This window comes from Caretta caretta, chromosome 22 (genome assembly GCF_965140235.1).
Source record: "Caretta caretta isolate rCarCar2 chromosome 22, rCarCar1.hap1, whole genome shotgun sequence".
Taxonomy (NCBI): Eukaryota; Metazoa; Chordata; order Testudines; family Cheloniidae; genus Caretta; species Caretta caretta.
In genome coordinates this window covers 17,777,399-17,791,504 of record NC_134227.1, presented here as the reverse complement: position 1 = coordinate 17,791,504, position 14,106 = coordinate 17,777,399, and the positions used below count along the sequence as shown (strand labels likewise).

Genomic DNA, 14,106 nt, shown 5'->3' with positions numbered 1-14,106 from the left:
ATGAGAGCAAATATTCTCTGAAAGAAAGTAGGTAGCAGAGCTGTGCTTCATATCACAGTATGCATCTGAGAGGAATCTACGTAACAGATTGTAGGTGAGGAGGAAACTGTTGTTGCATATCTTAAGGGAACACTTTTTTCCACTTTTCATTCAGAGAGTTGGAGTGTGATCAGCCAAATAATGTCTGTATGTATGAAGCTATGTACAACATTCAGTCCCAGGCAACATCTGCTGACTTGGAGACCACCAACACTTCTGGTGAGTGGGCATCAATGCATGTTATAAAGCACCCATGAGAGAAATTGGGTAGGAGTGAATTGATAAGATTCCCAATTTAAATAGCATTTAAGCTATCATTTAACAGAGGTGTCACTTGGTGTTCAAGGTAAATAGTTTGTCATATGTGTAAGTGTTCAATTGGCATTGCCTACAGACTGCAAACTGGGATGTCAGTAAAGAGAACCTAATTTAACATGGCTTTAAGACACTCATCGGTTGTTTAAAAGAAATCATCGTTATAAAGGTTTTTGTATGAAGTGGTAGTTGCTGTAGGTAGCTGGAATGGAAAATGTCAGCCCAGACTTGTCATCTTTCTGTTTCCAGCTGTTCCCATTAATTCTCCTCATTATTATTGGTAATTTTTACTGAATTTATGAAATTCGTCCCTGTGTGTGTATCTGACACATTCCTTTTCTAGTGTGATCCATTTCAAGTTGCTGATTCTCAATGGAGTAGGCAAAGGCCTATGCACCAATGTGGCAGTTGTGATTAGTGGAGATATCACGCGGCAGGTCTCTAGGGCAAATTTTTTGGGGTGCCAACATTCTCACTGATGTCCCAAGGATTTTTCTGTCATTGGAGATCAAGGTGAACCCAAATCTTGACCCTTTTGGGGACTGATGCAAGACCTGTCTCTTCTCACAGCCCGTGCTCCACATTAACACAGCTTCAAAATGGCTTGGCTATTGCTTCTTGGAAGGGAATAGCCAAGAATGAGCATCTCCAGATAGTACATATATTGATGGAGGGATGGCGTGTTTGTGTCGTTTTCCTGGCAGAATGATGAATTCCATTTTGTATTTTATGCCCTGGATACTACTGTGATTGATACATTAGAAGATAGATAGTTAACTTTACTAGAAAGGTAAAGAACAACCCACAGCTGCACACACAGACCTGCCCGCAGAAGGCTGTTTGGCGGGACACAAAGTGTACAGTGTCTCTCGTGCCCCCTTTTGCTTTTTGCCTAGTTGAATGCCAACTGCAGAAACTCAGGGAGCACTCAGCCAAGGCTTTGATCTTAAAGGCATCTGCATTTCTCCGCAAGCATAGTGTAAAGTTTAAAATTAAGCAGGAAAACTGAAGAGTTTGTGTGTTTGTGAGACACCTGGTTTTTTTAAAAAATGTACGATGTGAGGCAGGGGTAGGTATTTACAACTTTTCCACTGTGATACTTTTTACTCACTGCCTCCTGGAAAGAACTTCTGGACTCGGGTTTCAACAAGAGACCCTTAGCTATCTGCTCTGCGAAGGCATGTGGACTGATGTGGATGGAATATACAGCCTGTCTTAAGAAAGGGAAGGCTCTGTTCAAGCACTTGGAGCTAATTGTGTGTGTATTTTTCTAGATGAGGGGGATATGGCTGCAGCCAGTGCTAGCAATGGCCCAGAAGAGTCTGAGAATGAGGAAGATGGATATGATATCCCCAAACCACCTTTACCAATTGCCACAGCTCGTCGCACACTGTCTGATATCTCCAATGCCACTTCTGCCTTCAGCCGAATGTCTCTGGATTGTGATCCCATCACAGGTGAACACCCTTACCTCCTGATTTTGCAGCAGTATGTGATAATTTGGTACACATCTTTGAAGCGTTTCTGTCACTAACTTGCTATTGCCTTTATGCTAGAGAAGAATCAGTTCTGTATTCCAGAGGTACTCTAGTCCTGAAGGGTTAGGGTTGATTTAGATCTTAACATGTGCTGCACTAGCCATTTAAACCATTTGGTGTTTGGATTAGCAGTTGGCAAAACCCTCCATATTCACCTGGTCATCAAGAATACTCCTCTGTGGAAATTAGGTTTACCTGTAGCACTCACTGGCAGGGGAAGTAAGACACAGACTATAGCTGGACTTAAAACTGAGCTTTCTGATGTTATTGCCCCTAAAGACATTGGTAACTCTGCAGGCAAAGGTAGTAAGAAAGACCAATCTTTGATCTTCTGCATCTGATGAAGTGACCTGTAGCTCACGAAAGCTTATGCTCAAATAAATTTGTTAGTCTCTAAGGTGCCACAAGTCCTCCTTTTCTTTGTGCTAGGTCAGACTCTTGGGTATCATTCTTTGCCAGCAGATGGAGATAATGTTCTGAAACTGTTTGGTGATGTCTACTCTGTAGAGAGAAGGGACTTGCTAGTTGTTTCTGTCTCCAGGCTGTAGACAATAGTGCTGTCCTGGCTCACACAGACTTGGTAAGAGAAAATCAAGGCTCACTCTGTGCAAAAATCTTGTTTGAGCCTGGGACTTCTATTCTGCAACTGTCCAGTCACATCTGTTGGAGGCACTGACCACCTTGGGGTTATTAGTCTTGCATCTTGTGGGGCTACTCTAGTGAGGAGTTCAGCATGCCTGATTTCCCCCCAGGAATCAAAGGCTACCCCCAGAGGAAGAGGATGTGATAGCTGTGGCAAGGGGCTCAGAGGGAGAAGTAGGAAACAGTGCTTCCTGCTCCCAAGTCCTCTAATCTAGCAGAGACTCTAAGCAAAGAGCAGCTCAAAGTAACACCTTGCCTCTCAGATTCTGCTGGCAACACCCTTCAGAGGGTGTCTTCCTTGCCTTGATCAGTGTCTTCCACATCTTTGCCTGGAAGTTTCAGATTCCAGCTTTCCTTCCTGCAGAGCCTCCAAGAACTTTCCCCTGAGTCTGCTCTTCAGACTTCCAGCTTCCACTTCCTCAGGATGCTCTCCTCCAGCCCTGGGAAAAGCAGCAGGACTTCAATAGGTTTGCCACACATGCCCTTCCCGGCATCTCCTCTCAATGCCCCACAGCGTTCATAGAATACCATGGGTGGGATAAAAGAGGAGCAGAATCTGCCATCTTTCTGTTTCCAGCTGTGCCACACTGTGTAACCATAGGGTTAAGGGTTTTCCTGTCTCTGTGCCTCAGTTTCCCTATCTGTAAAGTGGAGATAATGATACTGTCCTTCCTTTGGAAAGTGCCTTGAGATCTACAGATGAAAAATGCTTTAGGGGAGGGCTAATTATTATGATTTTGGGGAGTTTTCATTGCTGTCTGAATCATGGGGTATTGGCTCTTGTTAGAGGCTGGCTACTAGGTGGGATGGACCATTGTGGATGACTCTGCTCTCATGTCCTGTACCGTAAAACATAGCTTTCTATACACTTGTAACAAGGCTCCGTACTCATGGCTACTGTTCTAGCATGACCTGCTGTCTCTGAAACATGATCCAGCTTATGGTGAACTACCTATTTCTAAGGCAAATTGTGGAGGGAGTTCCTGTTCGCAATTGTACAAAAGGCTTTTTGTTTGTTTTTAAGCTGCTTGTTTTTCCTGGAAGATTAGTGAGTTGAACTGCATGTTGATGGATGAGGCAGCTTCAGTGAATTGGTTGCCTGTTGTGCTTTTGATACGTTTTTCAGAGAGCCTGCATCATGGTGACTGCTTCCTTCCTGACACCAGTGCTTCACGGCGGGCTCCTTTTAAACTAGATTGTTTGGGAGTTCTTACTCTAAGGGCTTGTACACTTTTTGCAGAAGTTTATCCTATTGGAAGATGCCATCTTCAGGCACCTGAGGGGTTACCCCGAAAGGCAAATCAAACTTTTTCTTAAGATGTTCAGCATTCATGTTGAAAAGTTTTCAGTGATTTGAAAAGTAGGACAAAATGTTTTCTTCAGCTGTCAAAGGTTAAAATGAGAAGACAACGGTAAGGAACATGGGATAGCAAACAGTGATATCTGAAGGGGCAGTGTTCCTAGACACTGGGCAGATTTCCACTGGCAAATCAGTGACTGATGTTTTTGTTACCTTTTCACAAGAGGATACAACATGTGGCCCTTGGGAAGGTAGGCGCTGGAATAATTCATGGTGAGGACAGGCTGAAGAGGCTGAGTTTGCTGATCTGCTGTAGCAGGGTTACTGTTGCTAGGTAGGGTACCCTTCCACTGGACCTGTTGCAGAGGGAGTGGGGGATGTGGCAGAGAAGTGCAAAAGCAGGAACAGACCTGGCCCTGAGACCAGAATGGCCAGGTCTCATTAGAAAAGAGCAGAGCCTGATAAATTAGGTAATAAGTGAGTGGTTAACCAGGGGGGTTTCCCAAGCCTTAGACACATACTGGGATGTGTGGTGAGATCTTTTGCATATTCCTTATACTTGCATTGTTTTTCCAGACCTCTTTCTTACTCTCGTTTTGCTGTCTGAGGTCTGCTCACACGCTTGCCCAAATAGCTCCCATTTGCTTGGTCTTGTTTCTATAAGCAAAACCAGTCGGGTTTACTAATTATTTACTAAACCTCTGTAACCATTTTTGTGCACCAGGGAAGAGGAGATGAGATAAACTGAAGTTGCAAGGACGGGCTGGCTGGGAAAAGTGGCTTGTGGGGTTCTACAGTGTTCTAAAGCTGCCTGTTCACGCAACAAGCACTTGTCTTCTTCCCAAATAACCCAGGTGTTTCTCCCTCTAGGTTCTTCCGATGGCTCTCAAGTTCCAGAAAGGCCGCCGAAGCCCTTGCCGCGGAGGATAAACTCTGAACGGAAAGCCGGGAGTTGTCAGCAGGGTGATGCTGTCACCAACACCAGCACATCGCCCCAACTTTCCAGTGAGATTGAGAACCTTATGAGCCAGGGATACTCATATCAGGACATTCAGAAAGCGCTGGTCATTGCCCATAACAATGTCGAAATGGCCAAGAATATTCTCCGGGAATTTGTCTCCATTTCCTCCCCTGCACACGTGGCCACATAGCACATCACCTCCCTGCCTACAACTTCTGTGGACCAACGGCCTGGGCAGCCCATAGCCCAGCTGCAACCGCAAGGAGGAAGGGGTTCCTTGAGAGACATTGTGCTCAATTCAGCCCTGCCTCTTAAGAGAATCAGTTATCAGGTTTCTGTGGTTCCAGATTTCAAAGCAATGGAGTGAAACGGAGCGGATAGATGTGTATACAGTGTGTGTCTTGGCATCGTTTTGGAGTCCTTCACCCCCGCCTCTTGTTTGGGAGTACAGATTTGTTTCAAAGGGCATTGGTAGAAATAGGTATCATGACAAGTGATTCCAGAGCTGATGCTCTGGGGGTGGGCGAGTGTTTTGTGCTGTGAATTCTAACTGAATGCTCGGAAAATGTCTCCAGGTTGATGTGGTGTGTCCTGTGGTTCGTGGTACTAGATTGGGACCTGTTCACTGCTGTGTGTTTTGGCTCAGGATTTTTAGACCAGTCTGTAGGTGGCCCTCTGCTGGGAATACATAGGAGATCTAGGAAGAGATGATTAGATTGCTTCCGTTTACTGTGGCATTTCTCCTGTACCCATAATTATTGCTCACAATTTAAGTCCTCCCCTTTAGCTGGGATACAAGTGTGACTGGCAGCAGTCAGGTATTTTTAACTCCTTAGTGCTGGAAGGTGGATTTCTCTCACCATGTATCGCATTGCTGGCACTGGAATCCAGGGAGTTAGATATGTTGAACTTAGCAGGGTGGGGGGAGAGTCTTTTGGGGAGGGTAGGCATGGAGAACTGGCTGCTGCTTACCTTTTTAGCCCAGAGCATCTTGTGCTTCAGGGCTTCAACTTGCTTACAGCTGTGTTGGACTTGAGTAGCTACCACTGGATACTCCCATGCACACTTTCTATAGGAATGTTGCATCTGGTAAATATGATGATTTATTTATCTTAATTGCATGGTGGCTATAGCACACTAGTGGCCTTCACACACATTCCATCCTCTCCTTTAGAGAGAGCTTGTGGGAGCCACTCACCTGTGTGCCAGGTTTTGTGGAGTAGGTAGGTGCAACCGATGTATCTCATCAGTATCGTATCTGCTTTGTAGTAAAAATGCAACAAAATTCTCTGAGGCTGTCTGTCACAATAATATGGGGCTTGCTTCCCCTTCATTACACCAGGGAATTGTCAGAGCTTGTGTCAGACAGGAGATCAGAGGAAATTGTATAGTTATGAAGCAATCAAACTGGACTTTAAAAGTTGGTGTTCAACTATTATTTTGGAAAAACCTGACTTGCTAGTATCCTGTTTACTCAGTCCCTTTCAATTTGGGTGTCTTTGGTGTTCGCGAAGTGACTGATTCTTTCAGAGAGGAATTAAATCAAAGAGAGATTCAGAGACCATCGTCTGACAAATGAACAAAATGCGCATGTATTCAGTGCACATTAACTTTTCAGATTGTGCCCGGAATTATTTGGCTCGCTCTTGAATGTCAGTGGTATGAATGAACAGCAGTAGTGACTAAATGACTATTTATGGCTTGAAATATCTTTAGGGGTGCGAGACTGTTTGATGTAATTCATCCCTTTTACAGAATCTGGTAATCAGATCAGGAGCCTGAAATCGACAGAGGGAATTTAACAAGAGTAATAGCAAATATTACAGAAGGGAACAAAGTACTAGATTCTCATTTTATGTGGAACATAATGATTATCTCTGAATCTCCACCCTTATTGTTGTATGTGCAGTGGGATCCAGGTGACATAAATGCATGAACTGTCTGCTCTTTTCTCCTTTCCTCCCTTCTTTGGTAAAGAAAATATCGTCTGGAATGCTAGGGAGAGCAACTCTCTGTGCGGTACAATCACTGCCCATCAGCATTGCTGCTGTTTCAGCGCCAGAGGTATAATTTGCAAACACAGCTTGATGCTGTGGTTTGTGTTCGTGCAAGACGGGAGATGCTTACTGTTCACTGTAATAGTGCAAAGTCAAGCCATGTGACTTCAGCGTGGGTTGCATGTGCATCGCTGAGGGCAGAGTCCAGCCCTAGTGAAGTCTTGAGCTGTAAAGGGAAGGGTGATTGTCTGCCCTCCATGGAATATACCTTAATCTGCTGTTCCTCTGCCTGTGCACGTGACAGACGGCAACTAACAGGTCATGTCTTGTTGTTTTTGTGTGAAATGCTGTGACAATAATACATAGCAGGCCGTGGTCAGCATGTCTTTCAGACCTTGTTGGTTGCAGGTTTAGTGCAGGAACAGCTGAGGTTGGTACAAGGGCAGCTCTGTTCTCTTATTACATCTGCATGATGCAGTGGTAGTTTTGATACTGACCAAGCAATTTCTGGAGTATCTGAATCATTTTGTGGTCTGTGCTTGTCCAAAATGTGCTTCAGAAGCAAATAGTGACCCTTCTGACGTGAAGGCTACTCTTTTCTACCCTTTCTTGGTATCTGTCTCTAAAGCTGCCACTAACTCCTGGTTGGTTTTGCAGCCACTTCGCTTATAACTTTCTCTGCACGGTCAGCCCGGGTGTTTCAATGTGCACTGTGGCTGCATTTTCAGCAGGGTTAGTGCTTCTGCTGTTGCTGCACGGCAATTAAATTTAACCAGCTAAAAAGCCTGAACTATTGTCCTGCTGTGCAGAGAGCCTGTTGTTCAAAGCAGCAGTGTCCTAATCCTTGTGGACAGTCCATTTTCACAGGCTTGTCCTGTTGCTAATTAGATCATGCCGAGCAAAGCTTTGACAGACCTCTTTTCAGGGTTCGGCCATGGAGGTTCATTGCCTGTGGACATCATTCCAGGATTAGAGATTTGAAGGCAATCCTTGTGGCGTGGATCTCTGATGTTATTTTTATGCATGTGTCCTTTCTGCCCACTGTTTGTGTCTTAAACTTATCTGAGAAACTTAAGTGGCTTTTTCTCCTTGAACACGTGAATGTTTGTAACAGTCTGCGAGTGTTGCCGAAGCATAGCCGAGCCAACAGCGCTTCCTGAGGTGGTTCTCTGTGGAGTAAAGTGAAGCACTTTGTGGTGTATTTTCCTTGCTGCTTTTCTTTTGCAGAGGTAACCTTATGATTGCCCCATCCCACCCCTGTGTCTTTATTCCAGAATGTCAACGTTTTATTTTACTTTAAAAGAAAGAAATGGAAGAAAGGAAAAAAAAAAAAAAAAAGCCAAATGTCTAGTGCCTTTAAGAGAATGCTGCATCTCCAGGCTGGATCTGAGTATCCTCTTGTGAAAACTTAGAGCCTCAACTAGACTAGCCTTATCGATGCCTGTGAGTGCAACTGCTTTGAAGGGGATGGAAGTGGGTGGTGGGCGGGAGGAGAGAGAGAGAGAGATGGGGGAGAGTCACTTCAAAGATTACCCTGTGTTTTGTAGCATTTCAACTGTGGAGGTTTCTTACCTTATCCCTGTTACTAACGGTGACTTGTCTGGATTGGTGCTGTAATAAGCTTGGTGTGAAGACAGTAGAATTGTAATACAGGATTCTTTTTGCTTTTAACAAAACCAATTAGAGTTCTGGTCATAAAAATGCTGTTTGTCCCCCACCTCTCACCCCAGGAAACAAAGTAAGCAACATACAGTCCAGTGAGAGAGGAGTAATAAAATGCAGTGGGACCAGATTGTATTTCACCAAGTGACAATCAGCAGGTAGCTGTGACTGCAGATATGTGCATCCCATTCCAAGTTTCCAGCCACTCAAGTGCGTTAACCACCCTTCCAACTGTATGGGAATCTACAAGACAACCAATTCCCACAGGAGGGAGGTAACAGCCATGCTGTTACTCCTGTAGGTGGCGAAATCTGCCTGCTGACCTGCACTTGTCTTGTTCCTCTCTGCAAGAGCTGCAGATTTAAGCATTAAGCAGTTAGTGCCTCTCTGCTGGTTTGCAGTGGCTTTTGCTTTCTTTGTAAGCTTTCCCCATGTGTCCCTAGCTGCTACCCAAATCCCAGGGCAGCTGGATAGGTTGGGGAACAGCACATTGCTTTATGCACTAAGACCCTGTACATCTTTCCAGCTAATCTAGGGGCAGCGTAACTGCTGTACATGTGCATTTTATCTGACTAAGGACAAAAATGCAATTCTTGTGGCTTTTTTTAATGTGCCCCAGTTTAAAATCAGAGCAGGAAACAAGAAAATTATTATTTTTTAAATTCCTAATATAAATCTTTTTTTGAAATTCATGGTGGGGGAGGAAGAGTAGCTTTATTTCTCTTGAATAATGAATACCAATTTATATAATATCAGTGTTAAAATGTTGAGATTTTCACAAAATATTTTAAGTATAATAGTGTCATTAATATAAAAAAAATTTATATTAGCAGTATTTAATCCTTTGAGACCTGTAAAGAATAAGAAAAACAGAAGGTAAATATTCTTACAGAGAGTAGCTGAGCTTTAAGGTTCATTTGATTTAAAGTCCTCGTTTTGTTTTGCAAATACATTGTTAATGTTTAGAAGTTATACTAATGTTATTTATTAATTTTTTTCATTCTTGTATGCAGCCCACTAAAGAGCTTTTTTGTTTTGAATTTCATGCACCTGTGTCAGTTAAAAAAAAATACAAAACAAAACAAAGTTTTATTTTTAAATAAATTTCCTTTGTTGTAGCATATCCGTGAGGTGGTCTTACTGTGATTCATGGACAGTACTGCTCTTGAAACTGTCACGAGCCTATTCAATGTAACAGGGATGCACATTAAACGCTGAAAACTGCTGACTGGGTGTTCTTACCACCAAAGGAACTGATAAAAGGTACCTTATTACGGTTATTTGGTACATCCTAATACAAACTGGTATTAGGGTGGACAGCTCAGGGCTGGTCTACACTAGAAAAGATATACCAGTATAACTGTCTGTGACAGGTGGGATTTTTCCCCCACTGGCATAGTTATACCAGTACAAACCCTAGTGTAGATGAAGTTATACTGGTATATGGTGTATTTTGCTTCCTGAACTGGAGTACGGTATAAACACTTATCCCAGTATAGCTGCGTCCACACTAGGGGTTTTTTCAGCGTCAGTCATACCAGTGTAGTTAAAGCAGCAAAACTCTAGTGGAGACAAGCCTTGAGACGCTGCAAGTTTGTCTTAAACTGCACAGCCCTACTGAATGAGGATTCCTCCTCATTCACAGAGCTTTGGTCTTCTGCTAACACATGGGTTGTCAACACTGCCCCTTCTGAGCAAAGGTGGGAAATATAGGAAAAAGGGCCTGTCGCCAGCTGCTGGCATTCTAGGAAAGCATGTGCTCCTTAAGCAATGCAAACTGGTATCTGAGAGGCCTCATTCTTATAAGAAACTAATGAGAAATGTCTCTCTTGAGTTGTGGGGGGGGTACTCTTGACCTCTTATGAGAGAGGACTGTCAATAGATCTTTCCTGAAACATTTGCGTCTGCTTCCTCTCTGGCAGCAGCACAGCTATGGAGTTGTTAAGTGAGGGGTGGGCAAACGACGGGCTGCATCTGGCCTGTCAGACCTTTTAATCCGACCCTCAAGTTCCTGCCGGAGAGCAGGGTCAGAGGCTTGCCCCGCCTTGGTGCTCCAGCCGGGGAGTGGGGTCAGGGTCTTGCTCCGCTTGGCGCGGCTCCTGGAAGCAGGAGCATGGTGGGCATGTCCACCACTCCGGCTCCTACGCATAGGGACAGCTAGCGGGCTCCATATACTGCCCCCACCCCAAGCGCCAGCTCTGCAGCTCCCATTGGCCGGGAGCTGGAGAGGGGACATGCTGCTGCTTATGGGAGCTGCTTGAGGTAAGCACCATCCGGAGCCTGCATCTCTGACCTCCTCCCGTGCCCCTGCCCTAGCCCTAATCCCCCTCCCGCCCCTCTGACCACCTTGGTCCCAGCCCAGAGAACACTCCTACACCCAAACCCCTCATCCCCAGCCCCACCCCAGAGTCTGCAACCCCAGCCAGAGCCCGCACCCTGAACTCCTCATTTCTAGCCCTACCCCAGAACCCACACCCCCAACCTCACCCCCTCCTGCACCCCAACCCCCAATTTTGTGACCATTCATGGCCTGCCATACAATTTCCATACCCAGATGTGGTCCTTAGGCCAAAAAGTTTGCCCATCCCTGTGTTAATTAAATCTAAATCAAATTCAGTCTAACAAACAAGAGCCCCCGTTCTTGTGTCTAAGTAGGAATGCAGTAGTAGCTCCTGACCCAGTTGTGAGCATATATTATAAATGCAGTAGACAAATGAGGGGTGAAGGGAGGAGGAGATGAAGTCACACATTACAGTCCAAGTGTACAATCCGCACCTAGGGAATGTTACCATCCCTAATTGAGTTTCTCACTTCACCATTGTGAATTGAGACAAAGTACAGCCAGTCCTGGAAGTATTTTGGCTTTTTATTTTCACATATATAAAAAAAACCCCTGCAAATATCAGACAAACTCTTAAATTTACACACAAACCAACAAAAATATATATATATATAACCAAAGCTTTTGCTTCTGATAATTCTAGCTCACAAGTACAGCTCACCCTTTTTGTTAATGAGTTGGTTGCATCTGCTGCCGCAGAGTCTCAATAACCACTGAGGAAGTTGGGTGCATAGGAAAGGAGCTGTTATCGTTTTGCCCAGTGTTAATGTAAGTCTGTTTGTTGCTGAAGAGTTGGAGGAATGGAAAATAAACGGCTGGTTAAGTAGCAGCTATGGGGGTGTGTGCCTAGGTGAAACAAGTTCTGCAACTTGCTTTACTTCTCTAATAGGAATCGAGAAGGAAAAGCAAGGGGCTCATCTCCTCAGTGTTCGCCTGGGGATGAGGGAGAACTCATAGGGCTGATGGAAGCAACAGCGGTATATGCTTACAGGCTGGGTGTTTTCCGTGAGGTGGTGGTCTGTTTGGTATCTCTGAGATAGCACCAGTTCAATAGTCTGGGAGCTCAGTTCTGTCAGTTTCCCTTCTTGTTCACAGTTGGTACCTGTCACCCTGGCCTAGGCCAGAGAGTGGGATTTTAGTCAAGGATATGTAATGTTTTATCTAGTGAGAATACTTTAGGGTTTTTTGAGGGTTTTTTTTAAGAGAGGTGCCAATTTCTAAGCATGGCATAAAGCTTCTCTCTTCATCAGCCTCGACTTTAGACGTGGTCTGCTGGAGGGCCTGCTCATTTCAGCCACGGTACAGCTTAATTAGAAATCTGCCCAGGGTAGCCACGTTCCTCAGGGAGGTGGCAGGTGTGAAACAAGGCCTAAGCCCTCAGCTAAGCAATGCCACATCATGCAGCTTTAAAACTTTCATATGAATGTACTGTTGGGTCCAGTCCCTGCCGAAACCTCAGAACAACTGGGAGGCCCTGCTTTTTACTGCACATAGAACAGAGATCCTTTCCTTTCAGCTACTTGTTCTCAGTAGAGTCACTTGGGAAAACGAAATCAACTCTTCCGAGAATGGAGCGCTCTACCTGCATTTCACCAGTGCAAGTTGAGAGGCTGTGAATCTAAACCAGCAAAACAAGAACAGTTAAGGGAAAAGCTAAGAGAATTTACCATTTGCATCCTAGAACCCACCAGGTAAATTCCACCCCCTAGCTGTAATTCATACTATGCACCCATTGTTCAGAGACTTAGCTGAATGCTGCTAATTTAATACGGGTTGTGGGGTTGGGTTTTTTTCAGTTGGAAGGAGCTCCAATTAAAAGCACAACTCTAGCCAGAGAAACCCAGACTGCCTAGTGCTCTAGCCTACTTTCAGGAGGGCAGGGGGACTTACCTGCTGTGAATTTTCGGTAAAATTGCTTCTAGATTTCCCCCCCACCCCTCTCTCAATACACACACACAACTGGAACAATAAAAAGCGAAGAGTAACATTCCTGATAAGACCTTAAATTCTTCCCCTGTCAGGGTAATGTGGATGTTTCCAAGAATTTGTTTTTGGCCTCTCTGAAGCAGTAAGCCAGTCCAGATTTGCTGCTGCTAGCATGGTATCTTTCAGACCCTTGGCTAGTGTAATGGCCATGTTGGGTGGGGTTGGGGGGTGAGGTATTTCTCCTGGCAGAGCAGTCTCAGCGCTGTGATGCATTTCAAGGTCTCTGGTCACGCTCCCAAGGGGCTGGAGCAGGGTTGGGAGGCAGCGATCCAGGATCAGGAAAGGTTTGAAGGGAAAAAACACATGGCAGGTCCCTCATTCTAGTTCCTCAGGTCGATGTATTTCTCTGCCTTTAAGCCATGGACAAGAAATAAGTAGTTAGAGGCAATCAGAGTGCAGGTTCTCCCTCCTCCCACAGATGAAAGGACAAGCTGCTCAGAGCCAACCCGGGTAAGTGTGACTCCTAGAGCAGTGGGTATTGGCAGTGGAGGCTCCTCCTTACACCATTCTGTGGTTGAGGGATGAGCTGAAGGCTACTGGGGCATGTGCTCGTATACGCCGATTTGCATTAAACCAAGGAACATGTTAGCTGAACTGGAACTGTCCAACTGGAAACCTCTGCATATTAAAACTAGACAAAGCACTTTAGGATAAACGTCAGGAACAAGCCTATATCAGTGGCGGGGGGGGCTGCCTCTTTAATTGCTTATACCCCATGAAGCAGCTTCCCCGGGGAGAGGGGAAAAACTCCCTAGCAGCAGAACCCACTGGTTAGGGCTGCTACCTTCTTTTCCTCCTCCTTGCAGTCCCATGGCTGAGGACAGACCCTGCCCTGGTGTTTGTGGATCCCATTCTTAGGCACATACCTAGCCTAGGGAGTCTAGGTCCCTACGCGGGCTTTGCGGAGGCCAGAGGTTCTCTAGCTTGTAACACCTACACCGCTTAGCTCCAGACCAGGCTGACCGCGAACCAAGAGGGAACAGGGAAACCTAAGGGCCTGCAACTCTGCTTTCTCCTGGGAGCTAGGGGAAGTGGTCAAGTTCACGGTGAGAGAGCTAAGGAGGGGGAAGGGAAAGTTTTTATAGCAGAAGGGAAAGCAGTTTCAACACCGCTACTTCCCACGAGCATGCAGCAACACATCCACATATCGGCCCCGGCGCTGACTGTTGTGCAATGAAGGCTGGCACCATGAGGTCTCTTCCCCACTTCCCTTATTTACTGCTGATGACGATGGATGATGAAGGCCCATGCGAGATGAGGGGTGCTGGGAACAGCAGTTGACAGCTGCTTCCCCAGCTCCAGAGGAGGCCCACCCTCAGTGTGAG

General features: G+C 45.4%; 2 protein-coding genes across 8 annotated transcripts in view; one reads left to right on the top strand and one right to left on the bottom strand.

Annotated features, from left to right (window-relative positions):
* CBL (Cbl proto-oncogene) overlaps positions 1-9,577 on the top strand; it is a 54,706-nt gene extending 45,129 nt beyond the window's left edge. For all 3 annotated transcript variants that reach the window (XM_048827719.2, XM_048827720.2, XM_075122221.1), the window contains 3 exons: positions 155-258; positions 1,629-1,811; positions 4,705-9,577. In XM_048827719.2, the coding sequence (XP_048683676.1) occupies positions 155-258; positions 1,629-1,811; positions 4,705-4,985 (568 nt within the window). In that variant the 3' untranslated portion in view covers positions 4,986-9,577. The remainder of the gene's footprint in view (positions 1-154; positions 259-1,628; positions 1,812-4,704) is intronic.
* Positions 9,578-11,302: 1,725 nt separating this feature from the next.
* The window catches only part of MCAM (melanoma cell adhesion molecule), a 35,753-nt gene continuing 32,949 nt past the window's right edge, over positions 11,303-14,106 (bottom strand). For all 5 annotated transcript variants that reach the window (XM_048827724.2, XM_048827726.2, XM_048827722.2 and 2 more), the window contains one exon: positions 11,303-13,131. In XM_048827724.2, the coding sequence (XP_048683681.1) occupies positions 13,102-13,131 (30 nt within the window). In that variant the 3' untranslated portion in view covers positions 11,303-13,101. The remainder of the gene's footprint in view (positions 13,132-14,106) is intronic.